This window comes from Callospermophilus lateralis, chromosome 3 (genome assembly GCF_048772815.1).
Source record: "Callospermophilus lateralis isolate mCalLat2 chromosome 3, mCalLat2.hap1, whole genome shotgun sequence".
Classification (NCBI taxonomy): Eukaryota; Metazoa; Chordata; class Mammalia; order Rodentia; family Sciuridae; genus Callospermophilus; species Callospermophilus lateralis.
Genome location: NC_135307.1, coordinates 12,312,829 through 12,332,345, shown reverse-complemented (window position 1 = coordinate 12,332,345; position 19,517 = coordinate 12,312,829). Strand labels below are relative to the sequence as shown.

Sequence of the window (19,517 nt, the reverse complement as noted above, 5' to 3'; positions counted from 1 at the left end):
CAGACCCCAAGGGTTCCTCCCCACAGATCACTGAGGCTGGTATCTTTGGAGAGGTTGGTCTCTGGACCAGAGAGTACCAGGCACAATGGAGAGCAGGAGCTTCATACTGAAAGGTGAAAGCTTCCAAATAAGTGTGAAGACCCTCACTCTTCATCAATGCTCCTGGGATGTGGGCAGCAAATTGGACTTTGTCCTGCCAGAAGCAGGACTCGGTCACCCTTGACACGATTTCCAGTCCTCCACCCACCGCATGTTCCTCTCGAGATGGTCCATCCAGATCTTTGTCTTATATAACCGCCTCCTGGTGACCACCTCCCTACAGGGTGACTGAACACCCTGCCTGGTCACCCCACTGGCCATCGTCCTTGTGTGGACTGCACAGAATTGCCACAGGGACCAACTCTCCGTCAGTGTGACCTCCTAGAACTCTCGCCTGCTCGTTCTAGCCCCCCCAGCTGAACTCCCAGGGGAAACCTGCTTGGCAATATCCTGGTCCCCAAAAAAGACACTGGCCCAAGGGACCCTTGCTTTTGCCTCTTCCTCCCACCTACTGGCTGAGCGTATGGGTGCCGGGTGGCTCCCTGGTCCCATGGCCCTGTGAGGCAGGCTGCCCTCTCCATCTGGACCTGTGAGCAACCGGCTGCTTCTGTCACTTGTGGGCTGTGTCAAGCTGCCTCCTCCGTCTCACACCCGACCTCACCCCTAAGTCTAACTCTCCTCCTGCCAGGGCTCTGTGGCAGAGGGGCCATCTTGGAGTAAGGGACATGGTCAGACAGGAGCCACAAGGACATGTGCCAGCATGAACAAGTCTCCTGTAAAGGGGACACCTGGTCGTGGTTTGCATACTTAGACATTAAATAGCTGTCCCCTTGGATAAAGAAGTATCCCATGAGCTGGGCATGGTGGCACATGCCTGCAATCCCAGTGCTTCCAGAGGCAGGAGGATCATGAGTTCAATGCCAGCCTCAGCAACTTAGCAAGGCCCTGTCTCTAAATACAATATTAGAAAAGGGCTGGGGGTGTGGCTTAGTGGTTAAGCATCCCTGTTCAATCCCCAGTACCAAAAGAGAAGTATCCCATGAAAAGTTCATAGTGAACACCACTGACCAACCCCTGGAGTTCCATCAGGGAAGGTCTAGAGTTTACAACCGGTCTCCGGAGAGCGAGAGCTCAAGACCTAATTAAAAGAGGCAGGACAACAATAGGAACAACAGCAGGGGCAGGCCTGCCAGGACTCTCCCAGGGAATCTCACTGGCTCTGGAAAACCAAGGCTCCCATGCTGACACCCAGTAAGGGGGTGGCCCTGTGACGGCTCAGACCGATCACAGAGCTGTCCCTGGACTGACAGAGCATCCTGTGGCAGAGCCTGATATCTACATCCCAGGAGACTCCACAGAAAGGGAAGCAGTTGTGAGCCCCACCCCTCTGAAGCCCTCAGGGTCCCAGCAGCAGCCATTGCCGCTGCTGCTGTTGGAGCTGGCATCTTGCCATAGGCTGGAAATGATCTACTTGTGGGTGGATCCTCCTTGAAGAAAAGAAGGCCAGTAACATACCACGCCCTGAAAATGCTCCTTTCTGTCCCAAGAACCCAGCCAAGTTAAGGGAACAAGAAGAGCAGTCCTGGACGGGAATGTCTAGATAAATCTGTATCTTGAAGGACAGAGAGTCCTTTTCTCACATATATTGCAACAGGGCAAACCTCTCTGAGAACTGCTTTCTTGCACGCATGCCAGGACAGCTGCTCCTCTGAATGCTGGTCCGAAGAGGATTTCAGGAACAGTTTGATATTGTGCTCAGTCCCATGCGATTGTGGGAGGCCCCGAGCAGTGGGAGGGATCTGTCTTAGACTGAGACCTGGGGACAAAGATTTGAGTGCAAGTTGTTTATTTGGGACGTGACCCCAGGAAGCACCAATTGGAGGAAAATGGAAGTGAGACAGGGACAGGAAGGTAGCCACAGAACGTCCACTAGTGGGTGAGTGTGTATCGTGGGCAGCTGGGGCTCCATCCCACTGTGCACCCCTGGTTGTCCCATCCAAGGGGAGTTTATCCTCTAGCTCCCATCCATCATTGGTCCAGGGATATTCTTGAGGGGCCAACACCCCGACACTTGCAGCCTGCCTTGGGGCCTGCAGGGAGGGCTCTGGGGCAAGGAGTCAAGAGGCTGGATATAGAGAGCAGCAGCAGGACCGGAAGCACGTGAGCACAGAAGTAGGTCAGGATGGAGGTCATCCAGTCTAGACCCACATCCCTCCAAGACCTGCATATCCCAGGGCTGCCTGGATGTCCCCCTTCACTGACAGTCTTGTAGGTATTTGCCACCCACCATTGTTGCCATGGAAACATCTAATTACTTACTTTTTCCTACACTCCCTCCTAGCAACTGGGACCTGGTTCCCTGGCACACCTCACTCTCTGCTAGACTTCCATGTACCTTTAGATGACCACCTATTTGTCCTTCCTCCAGGAAGTCCCTCCAGCTGTCCCCCACAGGAAGAGATCCCTGTCTTCTCTGGACTCCCTGCTGTGACCAAAAACCATCTGTTGTTTGGGAGACAAGGTGTCCCTCAATAGCTCATGTAATAGACAATAATGATTAGATTAGAAGAGCTGTGACCTGATCAGTGAATTAAGCCATTGGATGATTTCATCATTGGAATGAATTCCTGGATGCTAACTGCAGGAAGACAGGGCATGGCTGGAGGATGTATGACCACCATTAGCAGAGCAGCACCTCCCCCATGCCCTTCCACCGTGATGTTCTGCTTCATCTTGAGCCCAGAGCAATGGAGTCACCCAACCATACACTGCGTCTCTGAAACCATAAGCCTGAAACGAATGTTTCCTCTAAGTTGTTGCTGTAGGTATTTTGGTCATAATGACAAACCTAACTAACAGGCCATCACTGCACTGAACAGGTGTCCTGTGTCACACTCATTCATGTGAGTGCCAGTTCCTCCTGATATCAGACTCCTTGGGTCAGTGTGGACCCCTCCTGTCCACTGCAGTATCTGTTGCGTGGACAACGACTGCAAGGTCTGGGTGAGGGCATGGTCAGGGTTCCAGAGTGTCATGCGTGAATTTCAGTCTCCTTTTCTATTTTCAGGATACTGAGGTTGCTGTTTTTGATTCAGTCTTCTTAACACTCAGCACATTGTATTTCCCCGGCAGTTTGCTTGTTGACCTCTGGACAGGACTGAGGACAGGCCAGAAAAAGAGACTGTCTTGCTCTTCCTGGGTATCTAGTGCCTTTCATGAGGAAGGGCTGAGGGCACTGGGGTCAGTGGTTCATCGTGTGTTCCAGCTATTATGGTCTGGATCTGAAATATTCCCCCAGAGGCATATGTATTGAAGGCTTGGTCCCCAGTGCCGCAAAGTTCAATGTTCTGGAGGAGTGACTGGATCAGGAGGGCTCTCACCTCATCAGTGGATTCATCCATTGATGGATTCCTAATTTGATGGCATACTAATGGGAGGTGGTGGAAACTCTAGGAGGCGGGGTGTCATTGAAGGGAGTGTGCCATCAGAGGGTGTGCACTGGGGGCTATGTTACATCCCATCCCCTTCCCCTCTCACTCTCTCCACTTCCTGGCTGCCAGGGGAGCAGCTTTCCTCCACCACAGCCTCCCTGTCATGATGATTCTGCCTTGGAGCCAACCACCGACTAAACACCTCTGAAACCCTGAGCCCAAATCATTCTTTCCTCCTCTGTTTTCATCAGTTGTTTTGTCTCAGAAGCACAAAGCTGACTGGCCCACTACACATCATCTCTGCCTGCCAACAGGACTGTCTGTCCCCCGACACTGAATAAGGGATAAACTTAGGCCCACAGAAGTCCCTCCAACAGCTCTGGACCATTCAGTTCATCCCTTGCAAGGCTGGGACCAACCAAAGCCTCCCATCTGTTGACACTGTGCTGGAGCAACCTGGCCCCTCCCTTTGCCCTCTGTGACAAAGCTGGCTAGGAGAACCAGGGGGACTTGACACCCCCAGCTCACAGCTCCCCAGACAGAGCCACGAGGAACAGATTTGGGCGACACATTAGCAATGGATCTTTATTTCTCATCATCCTCTGATCTGAGTGGGGGTTTTGGAGGTTCAACTTGGGGTACATTTTCTCTTGGCTGGTCCTCTTCAGCATTGGGTTCATCTGGGGGGGAAGTGGTAGTCTTTTTTGAACCTCCCAACCAGGCTCCAAAAGCAGACCCAACAGAGCCCAGGAGGATGTTAGATGAGGTGGAGAGTCCAGCTGCCCCTGGGGAGAGACAGAGGGTGAGCACAGGGTAATGGCCAAGCCTGAGGTCCAGAGAGCCCCTGGATCCCTCCTCTACTTCCTGAGTCACCCAGGGCTCTGCTTTGACAGAGGACTCTGAAGGTAGCAGAGAGACGACAGAATGAATCTAGGGAACTGAGAGACAGAGGAGAGGGGTCACCATCCACACACAGACCAGAAAGCTGCAGATTCACCACTTTACACAGGCCACCAAGTCCCAGAGAAGGGAGGATACCATCCAAGGCCACCCAGGGGTCAGATGTGGGGAGGGCTGAACCCAGAGCCTAGGCAACCTAGGTACAACCTCTTGTATCTTGGGCCAAACTTCAGTTTTCTCCCTACAGAACACCTCTACACTTCCACCGGAACGACACTCAGAAGGAACCAGAGGTGGGGACACTGAGGATAGAAGAACTGCAGGGAGCCAGAAGAGGCAAGAGAGGAGCCCAGGGAGAGGACCCCCCTGGGGCAAGGCTTCTGATGTGGAACCTCACCTGGTTTTAGTCCTTACCCACTGACTGCAGTGTCGCCACCAGGCTGCCCGCCGAGATTCCACCCCCATTGGCGATGGCTGCAGCGGACATCATCTTGGCAGCTAGAGAAGAGGCTGCGATTCCTGCCCCGGTGAAGCCCACTACGTTGAGCACCACGGGCACAGAGCCCACGGCCAGCGCTGTGCGGGAGAGGCGCAGGGTCGGGTGGGGCCCGGGGAGGGACCCCTTAGGAATTCCTCACAGTTTCTGGGGACGGTCTGCTCTGGGCATTTGGGAGAGGACGGCTTGGAGGGGGACCCAAGGTAAGGGAGTTGGAGTAGGCGTGGAGCCAGGAGGGGGCGACGAGGTCGCAGGAGGATCATGAGTAGCCTGGTCTTGTCTTAACCTGCTGTGTGACGCTGCTATGTCGCTGTCCTTCACTGTGTGCCACCACCACTGTAGATTTTAGCAGCAATTGTCCTCACCTTCCCCATGTCCCCATGTGCCCATGACTGGTAAGGACTAAAGGAAACCCTGAGTAACTTTTCCCCCTGGAGTACTGCAAGTGCGCCTTCCTGGCCCCGCGCTTCGCCTAGGAAGCTCCAGGAGTGGCCGGTAGGCGGCGGGGAGCCCCCAGAACCCTGCCGCGCCGCGTCTCCAGTCTCCCTGCAGCGCGGGGCCAGGAAACAAACCTCCTCCGATTGCAGCTGCAGCCGCGCGTTCTAAAGAGAGGGGCGGGAGAGCGAGTTAGCCAGGTGATTGACAAGCGAGGCAACCCGGCGGCTCCCCGGGCTTCCAGGGCCAGGGGTGGGGGTGGCCCAGGGAGACTCACTCATCATGACGAGGCCGTCCCGGTCCCAGCTCCGCTCAGGAAATGACACGACTCTTGGAGGGTTGCTTCCTCGGGAACCAATCCGGACAAGGCCCGCCCTCGCAGCCCGGCACCCGGAGCTGAGCGCTGGACCCCGCGCTCCGCCCACTTGCTGGCCCGCCCCTGGCCCGCCGCCTCGCCCGCTGCAGGTGCATCCCACGGGGCGGGGGTGGGGTGGGGGCTTGGTCTGCGCTCAGGATCTACCAAAGAGAAAAGAACTTCCAAGCCCCGAAAACTGTAGCAGGTGGGCGGTGCTTCCCAGTTTAACCTCCCTCCTCCCCGTAATGGAATCAGTATTCGCTGCAAAAACCAAACAAAATAAAATCGAAAACTTTAAAGAGACAAACAAAATAACTTGCAAATTGCTCTTGTATCTAATTGGTCATTTAGATTTTCTCAGGCTGCTTAGTATTTTTCCACAAGATATTTGAAAGTCAAGTTCATTGAGGTCTAATTTGCACAAATAAACGTCATCCCTTTAAGCACACCCCTGCGACTTTGGACAACGTCGTACAGTTCTGGAACCACCACCTGGTACACAGACTATTTTATTTATCCATCACCCCTTTCTTGCGTGCTCTTTGGTATCATCCCCAACCCCCACTGATCTGGGTGCAGTCTCACACATTTGCCTTCTCAGAACTCAACATGATATTCAATTGTCATCAAATATTCTGTCCTGAGGATTTTCTACAGTTCAACGCATTGTCCTCCCTTCCTGAAGATCCAAATTCCTCCTAATTTTGCTCTTAGAAGTTATCTTGCTAACATAATGAGGCACCAATATTTTCTGATAATATGTCCCCAGAGGTAGAACTGCTGGGTCAGAAAAGGTATTTCAAGCCGGTGTGGTAGCCCACGCCTATAATCCCAGTGGCTTGAGGGGCTGAGGCAGGAAGATGCAAAGTTCAAAGCCAGCCTCAGCAATTTAGGCCCTAAGCAACTCAGTGAGATCCTGCCTCAAAATAAAACATAACAAAAAGAGGCCGGGGATGTGGCTCAGTTGTTAAGCGCCCAGGATTCAATTCCTGGTCAAAAGAAAAAAAAAAAAATGCACTTAATACCAATAAATTGCTCTCCAAAATCAGTGTATTAGTTTACATTCTCCCAGAAGTATGTGAGCAGATCTATATTTTTCTTTTGTGTGTGTGTGTGTGTGTCTTCATACATGTATTTTGGATAATACTGTCCATCACATCCCACCATCATTGCTAACCCTGCCCCCTCCCTTTCCCTCCCACCCCTCTGCCCTATCTAGAGTTTGTCTATTCCTCCCATGCTCCCCCTCCCTACCCCACTATGAATCAACCACCTTATATCAGAGAAAACATTTGGCATTTGGTTTTTTGGGATTGGCTAACTTCACTTAGCATTATTGTCTCTAACTCCCACCATTTACCTGCAAATGCCATGATTTTATTCTCTTTTATTGCTGAGTAATATTCCATTGTGTATAGGTGCTACCTTTTTTTTAATCCATTCATCTACTGAAGGGCATCTAGGTTGGTTCCACAGTTCAGCTATTTTGAATTGTGCTTCTATGAACTTTAATATGGCTGTGTCCCTGTAGTATGTTGTTTTTAAGTCCTTTGGGTATAGACCAAGGAGAGGGATAACTGAGTCAAATGGTGGTTCCATTCCCAATTTTTCCAAGAAATTTCCATATTGGCTGCACCAATTTGAAGTCCCACCAGCAGTGTATGAGTGTACCTTTTCCCCCCACATCCTCGCCAACACTTATTGTATCTTTCTATCCCTCATCAGCAATGAGCTTTGTCATTTGAAGAAGTCTTGTTGACTGGGTGATCTCAGGGATGGAGCATTTGTGGAGCAGGCTCGAGGCCCTGGGTTTCATTCCCAGCACTGGGGGGAAAAGTGATCTTAGTTGTTTTAATAGATTAAAAAATGGTGACTTGTTTTAATTAACATTTCTTTTTTTACTGTTGAGGGAGGCTAAACCATTAAACCATTTTTTAAGTTTTGGGGGCTTATGCAGTCCTTATTTTGTGAATTATCTACTTGTATTCTTGGGCTTTTTTTCTATTGAAGTATCTTCCTAATCAATATGTAAGAATTCATCATTGCCTGTGTGACATCAGGTGCTGCAGTGAAAGAATCCATTGCTCATATCCACGTAAGATTGAACTGAAGACAATAAAGTATTCGACTGAAAATCCTTGGTGCCTTTTAAAAATTTCAATGATTTGAAAGAAGGGCTTAAGAAATATATCTATATATTTACAGATTTGCACCCAATTCCCACGAATCTGACAACTGCTCATACAGACTGAGGGACATGAGTGACACCATGATTGACACTGCTACCAGAAACTTAATTTTCTGAGATGCTGAATAACTCTCGGTAAAGTTCAAACAAACCGAATAACAATCTCTTCCTGGTTTGCAGTATGACTGCATACCTGAAAATTCCATCTATATTAGAACCACACAAGGAATAATGCATAGAACATGTAAAACGTGGTCAAGTTCTAGGCTTAGATAATGATGAGGGTTAAGGGACATTTAAAATGTGTATGGGATGACTTTAGTTATGCAGTATTATGAATGTCTTTCAGGGTGTCAGGCGCTCCTAGCCCCTGTACACTAAATCCCAGTAGCACCCTTCAGTCACATTGACTTTTCAAAGCACACTGTAAAATTCCCCAAGTATCCCACTAGGGGGCAGAATATCCCCGTTAAAAACTAACATCAGGTAGATATTTTTTAAAACCTAAGAAAGTTTATGATTGTTTGCAGAGAAAATAAAGTCACATAAGTAAAAACAATGATATTAGTATTTCTGGCATTAGTTATAAGACTAAACTGTGCATTCTGAGTGCTTGTCTTGTGTATAGGAACTGGTTACATGTGACAGATTATGATTCCAATTTTAAAAGTGTACTTCAGTAAGAGATATAATCTTGATTGTGAAGTTGAAAATATTCTATTTTAAAAATAATTTTGTAAACAAATTTTGTTTAAGAAAATTTAATTTCAAAGTTAAATGTTTATTGTATTTTATTTATAAAATTCACCTAATAGCAGTGTTTGATTATTTTCTATAAAATTATTAAGGGAATTTGATAAACCAAATTGTAAAAGTTCTCAGACTTATAGATAAAACATCAATATTATAATTTAAAATAGAAACTTAAGAATTACTAGATTTTTAATTTATTCCAATAAATTTATTAATTTAAAAAACCCTAGTTGCCACAAATAGCCTTTACTGTTTATAAAAACTTCTTTCAAGAAAACCCCCAAACTCATATTTATACCAGTTACCTTCATCAGCTCTCCTGAGCTAACTGAGCCTTATAAAATTACCTGTAATATATGAACTAAAATCATAAGCTTAAACCAAACTCAGAAAAGTGCTGCACTTAGTTATATGGGGAAATATTATTTGAATACAATAAAATTAAGAACCTTTATTTCAACAAAAGGCATTATGAGAACAAGAACTGAAGCCCTCTACAGAGGGAGAAACTATTTGCCGTACATATAACCAACACAGCACAGAGATCCTGGGTATATAAATCACCTTTACAATGCAACAAAAGGCAAATAATCTAGTATAAAACATGCAAGAGGGCTGGGGTGGTGACTCAGCGGTGGAGGGCTCGCCTAGCACGTGTGGGGCCCTGAGTTCGATCCTCAGTACCACATAAAAGTAAATAAACAAAATAAAGGTATTGTGTTCAACTAAAAAATATATATATATTAAAAAAAACATGCAGGAGACTTTAGAAGAAACTACAAATGAAGCTATTCAAATAACTAATACAAAAAATAATTAATACATAGGGAGAAAATGCACGATCTTCTTAGGAATAAGGAAATGTAAATTAAAACTATAGTGCAAGGAGTTCTGCTTCTGGCTAAGATGTAGAAGGACACCGAAGACCCTTTTTACTCTTGAAAAATAAGAAATCACCGAATAAGTGAAAAATGTATATTTTTCTCTAAAGCAGGTATTGACAAATATTCTGTAATAGGCCATGGAGTAAATACTTTAGGTTTTCAGACCACATTTAGTTTCTGTTGTGTATTCTTCTTATCTTAACAATCTTTAAACTGTTTTTTAAAAAAAGTCATTGTTATATCATGATCTGCCCAAAAATAGGTCAGATCATGTTGGCAAAAGTAGACATAATCATAAATGGAGACAGTCATCCCAGTGTGACTTCAACCTAGAATAGAATTCCAAGACCAGCATTTCCCTGACTTTAGATTGTGGGCCACAGTTTTCCAACCCCTTCTTTAAAATCACTGAAGAGCTATGTACAAAGAAATCTAAAATAACCAACTCTAGAAGGATGATTCTCTCCTAGACACTGGGTCCAGTATCCAATAAAAATAATTATTTTTATAAGACATACAGAGAAACAGGAGAATGTAACCTGTAATCAAGGGGAAAAAATCAATTAACAAGAATGATTCCACAGATAATCCACATCTTAAAGTTATCAGAAATGTACCTTAAATAATTATGCCTTAAAAATGTACCTTAAATAAATATACTAAAAAAATCTAGAAGGAAGTATAAATTTAATGTTAGGAGGAATTAGAAATATCATTAGATTTGTAGCTATAAAAAGGAACTATATAGAAACTGAAAAATATATGAGATTGTAAATTCACTGGAGGGGATTTATAGCATAGCAGACACAATGGGAGAATGTGAACTTGAAGACAGTTTAAAAAAAAAAAACCTAAACTGAACTGAAGCTTAGAGGAGGAGGAGGAGGAGGAGGAGGAGGAGGAGAGAGAGAGAGAGAGAGAGAGAGAGAATGATCAGAACGTCCATCACGTGGGCTAAACGTGTATAATTGGTGAGAAGAGAGAGAAGGAGGGAGAAATGATATTTAAAAAAATATTGTTTAAAAGTTTTACAAATTTGAAAACAAAATAATGCAGTAACTCATTGATCCTGAAAGTAGACTGAACCTCAAAGAGGATAAACACAAGGAAAAATAAGCATATCATAGTCAAACTTGAGACAGCCAGAAATTAAAATAAGAAAAACAACAAAATTAACTGCAAATTTCTTACTAAAAATATAATGGCAGGGGTTGGGGGGTGGGGAAGGTGGGTGCTGGGGTTGTGGCTCAGCGGTAGAGCGCTCTCCTAGGCGCTGGATTCAATCCTCAGCACCACATAAGTAAATAAATAAATTAATAAAGGTATAAAAAAAATAATGTCACCCAGAAGACAATGGAACAATATGTTAGTCAGCTTTTGGTCACTGAGAGAAAATACTTGAGAAAGCCACCTTATAAGGAGGAAAGGTTTATCCTGGTTCACAGCCTCAGAGGGTCCAGTCCTGTCACAAGCCGTCCATGCGTTGCATGAGGGTCACCACCCATGGAAGCCTTGTGGCTAGAGACATCTGATGTCTGGGAATAACCAGTGGACATTTCCTCGGGTCATTTGCCCAGGGACAATGTGAAACTCTTTCCCTACGCTGCTGTGGCCCACACAGCATGTGAGATGGGTGTGACCTGCTAAGATGTCAATCAACCTGCTGACTGCAAGACATCACCAAGCAAGACTCTGCCCTTGAAACCTTATCCCTGCCTTTGATGTGCCTTCTTAAATAAACCACTGGAGCCATTTTCCTTTCCTCCAGTTCCAGAACCCACGTTCCCTAGATCCATCAGGGACTTTGCATTCTGGAAATATATTTCTGAGTATTTGTGCTTTCTTATTTGCTAATTATCTGAGATTGTAAGTTTTAGGGTAGCTTGGATTCCTGGCAGAAAGAAGGACCCCTGATTGAGACTCTGGCCATCATTTCCCCCTGAAACAGCCCATGATCACTTGCCCTGTTGCTGGGAGCCTGTGGACAGGCAGAGCCTCATGGTGGGAGCACATGATCTTGTGGCTGCTGAGAAGCAGGGCGGGTGGGGAAGGGGTTGGGTTTCAGTATCCTCTTTGAGGGCTTGCACCCAGTCACCTAACTCCTATCTACGCAGCCCCACCTTCTAAAGGTTCCACCACCTCCCAGCAGCACCACAGGTTGGTGGCCAATCTTTTAGCATATGGGCCTTGGGGGGATGTTATGGATTGGTTGTCATTTCCCCAAATCTCATGTGTGAGGCAATGCAGGAATGTTCAGAGGTGATGGGAGTCAATTATGAGAGCTGCACCACTGTGTCTTCTGGGTTTGTTGTCGTTGTTGTTTTTACACATTTTAAAGTTGGATGGTCTTCTGCAGGCAACCAAATGATTTTCAACCAAAATCTCTCTCTCTGGAAGCGGCATTATTGCACCATACGGATACTGTGCAGTCCCTGTGAGCAGGTATGTACCATGGGATCCTCTGGTTCACAGAAGAGCTGTTTCCATCTCCTCAGCTCCTGGAGCTCAGGCGCTCGAGCTGGGAAGGGCTGCGGAAAGAGCATCAGGGAGCTTGGGGGCCATCAGGCAGAACTGGAGGGACTCTCAGCCTCTCTGCCTCAGTTTCCCTCCTCTGTGAAATGTGGGTGATATTTGGGTCCTCCTGGAGTGCAGCCGAAGACGAAGGGAGATGGTCCAGTGGAGCTGAGCACAGGGCCACGATACCCACGGAGCTGTCAGGGTCCAACTCTGATGCGGACAGGAGTCTTCGCGTGTCCCAACACCATCTGGCCCTCTCTCCCTCTTGGCCCAAGGAATGCAGTCCAAGGCTCTGATTTATTTGTTTACTTATTTACTTTTAATTTTAATTTTTTAAAGTTGGACCCTGACAGCTCCGTGGGTATTGTGGCCCTGTGCTCAGCTTCACTGGACCATCTCCTTTCGTCTTATAAATCAGTAGGCTTTAGTATGCTGTGAGAGATACGCAATCATCACAATAATGTAATTTTAGGACATTTTCATCATCCTCAAGGAAACCCTGTACCAATATTAATCATTTCAATCCCCCCATCCTCTAGCATCCAGCTACCATTAATTCATTTTGTCACTGTAGATTTGCCTGTTCTGGACATTCCATATTAATGAATTATACAATATGTATCTTTCTGTGACTATGCTTTTGTGCTTTGCCTACTGCATTCAAGGTTCATCCACTGAATCTTTTTTGTTTTTTAATTTTTAATTGATTTTTAAAAAATAAATGACAGTGGTGTTCTTTTCTGTGTGTACTCTAACAAGAACAGTTTAAAACAGAATAATAAATGATTGAGGGTTATGTTTTTCAATAGAAAATATGTAGTGTTCAATGATGCTTCTAGTATGCACTGGTTGTTTCACAGCAAAGATTGAAAAGAAGAACAGCTTTATAAAAATGCATATGAAAATTTAGAAGTCAGAATTCTAAAAATATAAAATTGATTGAAGAATGAAAAAGTTTGAGGTTGGATAGGCATTAAAGAAGTTGAGTCAAAAGTTTGAAATTATCCCATAAGAAAACATTAGACCTAATTTCTAAGATGTGCTGTTCGTCTTTATGAAAAAAAATACTATAATAAATAAATAAATAAATGCCAGTGGAATGCATCACAATTCTTATTACACATATAGAAAAATTTTTCATACCTCTGTTTGTATATAAAGTATGTTCACAGCAATTCGTGTCTTCATACATGTACTCTGGATAATGATATCCATCACATTCCACCAACCTTGCTAACCCCCTGCCCCCTCCCTTCCCCTCCCACCCCTCTGCCCTATCTAGAGTTTGTCTGTTCCTCCCAGGCTCCCACTATGAATCACCTCCTTATATCAGAGAAAACATTCAACATTTTTTTTTTTTTTTTTGGCAGGGGGGGATTGGCTTACTTCACTTAGCATTATCTTCTCCAAAGCCAGGCTCTGATTTATGTAAGGTTAGTTAGACACTTTAAAATCAAGTAATTTGCCACATAAACAGAACAAAGGACAAATGTCCTATGCCAATCTCAGTAGATGCTGTCATTGAAATTTCTGAGCAATTTAGGAATAAATGGAAAGTTCTCCATATTACCAAATTTTTGTATGAAAAAAAAATCAGAAGACATTATTACTTTATGTATGTATATGACTGCGTGGCCAATATGATTCTACCACATGTACACTCAGAAAAATGAGAAATTATATCCCATCTGTGTGTGATATATCAAAGTACATAAATGCCTTCTACTGTCATACGTAACTAATAAAAAAAATGTTTAAAAAATCAGTTGCAAATATCATGTTTAATATGGTTATACTTAGTACTGTTTACTGAGTGCTATATCAACAAATTATGTCAAAATATGTGCAAGTTCTGTGGTCCTGTCGAGGTTCAGACCCTGGGAAACAGATTTGGGATCCTGGCAAGTGAAAGACAATGTGAGGGACAGTTGGGAGAGTAGGCATGCTTTATACAGAGGTAGCCGCAGCCCCAGGCCCCAGACCCCTGAATCTTCCCATAGGCCTTTTTGGTTTGCAGACCAAATAAAGAAGGCACATTACCAACAGGTTAGATAAATGAGTACACGCTCATGACCTTGAGTAGAAATGCCAAATCAGGTGTTTATGACCTTGACTATATACTGAAACATTGCTGGCCAGAAGTCCCAGTGAGAGAGACTAACTCTAGCCATCTTGGGCCTGCCTTACAATATGTAGACTTTAAGATATTAATATGTAGACTTTAAGATAAATATTTTAAGTCCAAAATATTTTTGAAAGAAATTGAAGTGAATCTAAAAAAACAGAAAAGAAAATTCATATCTGTGGGTTGGAAGAATGAATTTTAAGTTATCAATATTCCACAAATGGACCTATAGCCTCAATGTAATCCCAATCAAAATCCCAAAGGACTTTTCTTTTATGAAACTGAGTATTCTCAGGTGTATATGGAAATGGAGAGGACCTCAAATAGCTGTTTGTTTTTTTTTTTTCTTTTTCCCTGGAAAAGAACAAAGTTGGAAGTTTTTTTTTGTTTTTTTTTTTTTAAACTGAGGATTGCACTCAGGGCACTCTACCACTGAGCCACATCCCCAGCTGATTTTTAATTTTATTTAGAGACAGGGTCTCACTGAGTTGCTTAGTGCATCACTACTGCTGAGGCTGGCTTTGAACTCATGATCCTCCTGCCTCAGCCTCCCCAGCCACTGGGAATACAGGCATGCACCACTGCACCCAGCCAAAGTTGGAAGATTTAACAATACTTTATTTCAAGACTCAGTGTAAAACTTTATAATCAAGACCATGTATTGTTGGTGTAAAGATACGCAAGAAGACCAATGGAACAGAAAATAAATTCCATAAATAAACCCAAATATACTTTGATTGAGTTCCAGTAAAGTAACAAGTTCATTCAGGAAGGTTTTTTTTAATCAATTGTTTCTAGAACATCCATATGGTGGACTAATGGCCCCAAAATATCAGGTCCTAATACCTAGAATTTGTGAGTATTACCTTTTATGAAAAATTGCACATGTGATTAGCTAAGGATCTTGAGGTGGGAGGTGTTCTGGATTTTCTGAGTGGATCCTTACTGCAATCACAAATACCCTTAGAAGAGAGAGGAGAATTTTAGTCCCAAAAGAAGAGGATGATGTGACCACGGAGGTGGAGGCTGGGGCTGTGGTGATGCAGCCACAAGCCAAGGACTGCAGCAGCCACCAGGAACCAGAAGAGGCAGAAATAGATTCCCTGTAGACCCTCTGATGCTTCAGTATTGGCCCAGTGACACTGATTTCAGTCTTCAGCTTTCCATAGAGAATATGTTTCTGTTGTTTTAAACCACCAAGTTGACGGCAATTTGTTATAGTAGCCACAGGAAAAAGAATATAATTCACATGGAAAAAAGAAAACTCAATTTCTACCTCATGCTAGGTACATAATATGAACTGGAGATGAATCACAGACTTAAAATAAAAATAAACAGCTAGGGATGTAGCTCCATGGTAAAGTGTTTTCCTGCCATCCACAAGGCCCTGGGTCCAATTCCCAGCACTGCAAATAAATAAATAATAAATACAAAAGCTAAAATGTAAAACTTGTCAAAGAAATCAGAGGAGAATATCTTTTTGATCTTGAAATAGGCAAAGAGTTCTTTAACAGGGAGTGCAAATCTTAAAAAGAGAAATTACTTATCAAAAAGATAACTTCAACTCATCAGATTATATCATGAAGAAAAGATAAAGGCAGGCCAGACATTGAAAACATTGTTTATAATACATATATTTGATAAAAGACTTATATTCAGAAGCTATAAAGAATGCACAACATTAAAAAAACAAACAGTTCCATTTAGAAAGGGGCAAAAGATTTGAGCAAATGCTTCCCAAAGTAAGATACGGGAATAGCTACTAAGCACACAAAAAGTTTCCTGGTATCTTTAGTCCTTGAGGAAATATAAAATCATGTCACAAAGGAATATCACTTCACATGCCCTAGAATGGCTAAAATTAACGGCTTGTCATGCCAGGTTTTTGTTGAGGATCTGGAGTGAGTATCATGCATTCCTGGTGGAGGGTTAGAATGGTACTACCGCTTTGTTCTTACAAAGTCAAACATCTGTACATATAAACATCCATTAATCCCATTCCTCAGTACCTATTCAAGAACAATGAAAATTTTCACACAGACTCCAATATAATGTTCAGAACAGCTTCAATTATAATAGCCCCCAACTAGTGATAACTGGAAGAGTGTAATTCCCTGTTCACATACTTTTGAGCAATATATGTCCATGAGGACATTTAGAAGATACAGGTGTGTGATGTGAAAAAGAAATCAAAGTTCTAGAACTTCCTACCTGTTTCTGGTGCAGAGTTTTATTTATTTTTTAATTTTTTGGCCTTTAGCGTAGCCTTGGACCCTCCTCAGGCTCAGGTCTCCGTGTGCAGCTCTGAACAGTCTCCATGTGCTCCAACCATCCAGCTTCGAACAGGGAATGCACTGCACCAGGACGTGCCATCCTTCAGGTGGCAGCTCTGGGCAGCAGGCCAGGGAGTGTGAGGCCTCCTGGGCTTCCTTCGGGCTCCCAGACTACCCACCCCTAACTCCCTAGAAGAATATGTAAGGACTCCCTGGAAGGACTGCAGAGGACTGGCATTCTGAGGGCTGGACTTGGGAGACTCTGCTTCTTGCTTTGGAGTGCCCTCTTCTGGCACTCTCTCAGACTGCCACCGCGGCTGCAGGCGGTGGTGGCAACCGGACAAGGTTTTTGAGGCTGGAGTGGGCTTGTCCTGAACCGCAAACCTAAAGGACGAGAGGGCAGCGTGGTTTCTTGGAGCACACGTGTGCACTGGGAGAGCAGAGACCTCGCACGGGAAGCGTTGGGCAGCACCTGTTTAAGGAGCCTCCCCAACGGAGTCGTGTCCTTTGAATGTGACCTTGCTTCCCCAACCACAGCGACAGGCCAGTGGGCATCTGGCGAGTCTAGATCAACCGGAGTTCTTTCCATACCACTCTGGAGAAAGAGAGCCAGACAGACAGAGGAGAGAGGTGCAGAGGAGACTCACAGGCAGTGGATCTGTAATAAATAGCAGGGAGTCATGGGCAGCTGCCCTCTGCTCTCTGCACAGGCCCAGGAAGGGATCAGGTGTATCTCCTGAGAAAGAGGAATGTGCTGATGTCCAGAGAAGCCAGAGGGAGAGACAGAGAGAACCCTTCCATCCTTGGCGGCTGCTTCTGGGGCTACTCGTTCCGTCAGCAGATATTTACTGAGTGGTTCTACATGTCGAGAGCTGCTGTGGAACCTGGGGAAAGGGCAGTGGATGCAGCGAAGTCTTTGCTCCCTGTAGGACAGATGGACATTCAGCCAACCCCAAGGGCATCCCCCGTCAGGTGGTGGGGAGGCTGCGAAGACAACTGAAGCGAAGCAAGAAGGACAGTGAACGGAGGAGCGGACGCTGCTGCTCAAGAGTCTGTGTTGCTGTAACACAATGCCCGAGACTGGGAAATTCATGATGGACAGACATTTATCTGTCATCCTTCAGGAGGCTGCAAGTCCAAGATGGAGTCACCAGCATTGGTGTCTGGTGGAGCCTGCATCCTCCAGAGCAGAGAAACACGGCATCCTCCCAGGGCAGGGGGTGGAAGAACAAGAGAGACCAACTCTCTTCATCAGGCCTTTGATGAGGGCACCTCCAGTCCCCAGGGAGGAGTCCCTGGCCTAATGGCCTCTCAGAGGTCCCACGTATTAATGCTGTCACACTGGCAACACCTGAATTTTGGAGGAAACACATTCAAACCGGAGCAGATCTCGTATCAAGAAGGGCATCTCTCCCAGGGTGGAACTTCAGCCCAAATTTGAAGGAACTGAGGAAAAAGAGGGAGCTATATAGAAACTTGGGGGAAATCTGACCATATAGAAATGCACTGGACAGATAAAAAAATAGCAAGTGCAAAGGCCGTGAGGCAGGAAGGGTCTGAAGAGCACCAAGGACATGCCAGTGTGGTCAGAGGAGTGAATGGAAGCTAAGGTCAGGGTGGTGGAGGGGCGATGTCAGGGGAGGCTGTGCATGGCCGGGCACTCAGGGCCCTGTCACATCAAAAGGACTTTGACTTTTGCTCTGAGTGAGGTAGAGGGTTTTAAGGTGGAGTTGTGGTTAATGCTGGTGCTAATATATTTTAAAAAGAGAAGAATCAGACATTGGTGCTTGATTTGGGAGCCTGGGGGGTCCGTTCAAGACTCTGGAACTGCATCAGCACACACGGGGTGGGTAACACCCTTGGAGTGCGGGTCTGGGTCCTTGGCAGCATTTGGGATGTACTTGTAGGAAGAAGCGGATCTCACCGTGGAGCAGACTAGGCTCCCATAAGGACCACTGTTATCTCCAAGTTTTGACCTTTGGGTTTGCTCTTTTGGAAGTTTTCCCCATGAGACTGAGAGCTTTAGCTGGATCTGGTCTGGTCTGCTCTGGCTTAGGAGAAAAGACCCCAAAGACCCTATCTGGGGGCCTCAGGGATCTGCCTGTGGAGTTTGCGTATTGAACCACCTGGAACCTTCCTCAAATTCCCAATTTTAAATTGCCTTCCATCTTGACACACGCCACAGCAATTGTCACTGTCTCATCCCGGTGTCAGGATGGCCGCGGTCCGAGTCCTTGAGGAACCGCAGCAGAGGCTGGGAGGACTCAGTCAACCCAGAGAATGGACCCTGTCCTGTACAAAGGGAGGTGCTGCCCTGCAGGATGGGGCTCCAGGACGGCCAGGTTTTCTGAATTTTGCAGACAAGGGAAGTCTCAGTTAGCCTGACACAAAGATAACAACCACCACCTCGTGGCCGAGTCATCCAGCCGTGGGCCACCAGGCCTGGGCTCCAGCCTCAGGGAGAAGGGTCTTCCTCTCCCCCACATCCGTCTTCCCTCTGATACCCACAGTGCCAGGCCGTGGTCCCCCTGAGTGCCCTGCCTCCCTGTCCTCTGCATGGAGGGGGACCAGCTTCGTTTAAGGCTCCTTTTCTGATCCTTGTCATCTGGAGAATTAGGTGGAGCTCCCGGCAGCCTGCGGCACCACCTCTCCTCACAGCTCCTCCTGCAGCCTAGGACAGAGCTGGTTCATCTGTTCACGCAGCTAATACTTGAGTTTCTCCCCTGCCAACACTTGAGAGTGCCCAGGTCAGGACAGGCAGAGCTTGGCCCCGGGAGTGTGCGGAATGCTGTATCATCTGGGTGACCTTGAAGATTCAGTGGTGCCCCATTTTCCCACTTTTTAAATCTGGAAATGATGCCACCATGGAAAGTTAATCCCAAGTCACAAGTCCTCGTTTGTACGACATTAGGACGGCTCCTCTTGAGCTCGTATCTCACTACATAGCCATGTTCCAAGCCGCTTTACCAACGTTCAGTCCTGCTACCTGCTGTCCAGGGGACGAGACCCCGCCCAGGAGTGATTCTGCACTCCCTGTCTGCCGGCTCGGCCAGCTGGATCCGGGAGGCAGAACCTACCAGGCGGGAAGGGTCGGCAGGGGAGGGGTTCTCTACTGCTCGCA

The 19,517-nt window shown here is 45.8% G+C and overlaps 1 protein-coding gene across 1 annotated transcript; it reads right to left on the bottom strand.

Moving 5' to 3' along the window:
- Window positions 1-4,028: 4,028 nt before the first annotated feature.
- LOC143393619 (interferon alpha-inducible protein 27-like protein 2) lies at window positions 4,029-5,656 on the bottom strand. The gene is made up of 4 exons (XM_076847997.2): window positions 5,579-5,656; window positions 5,439-5,468; window positions 4,785-4,946; window positions 4,029-4,255 (listed from the first exon to the last, which is right to left on the bottom strand). Exons 1-4 carry the CDS (start codon window positions 5,583-5,585, stop codon window positions 4,056-4,058), a joined length of 399 nt encoding a protein of 132 aa, XP_076704112.2. The 5' UTR covers window positions 5,586-5,656; the 3' UTR covers window positions 4,029-4,055.
- Window positions 5,657-19,517: the final 13,861 nt, after the last annotated feature.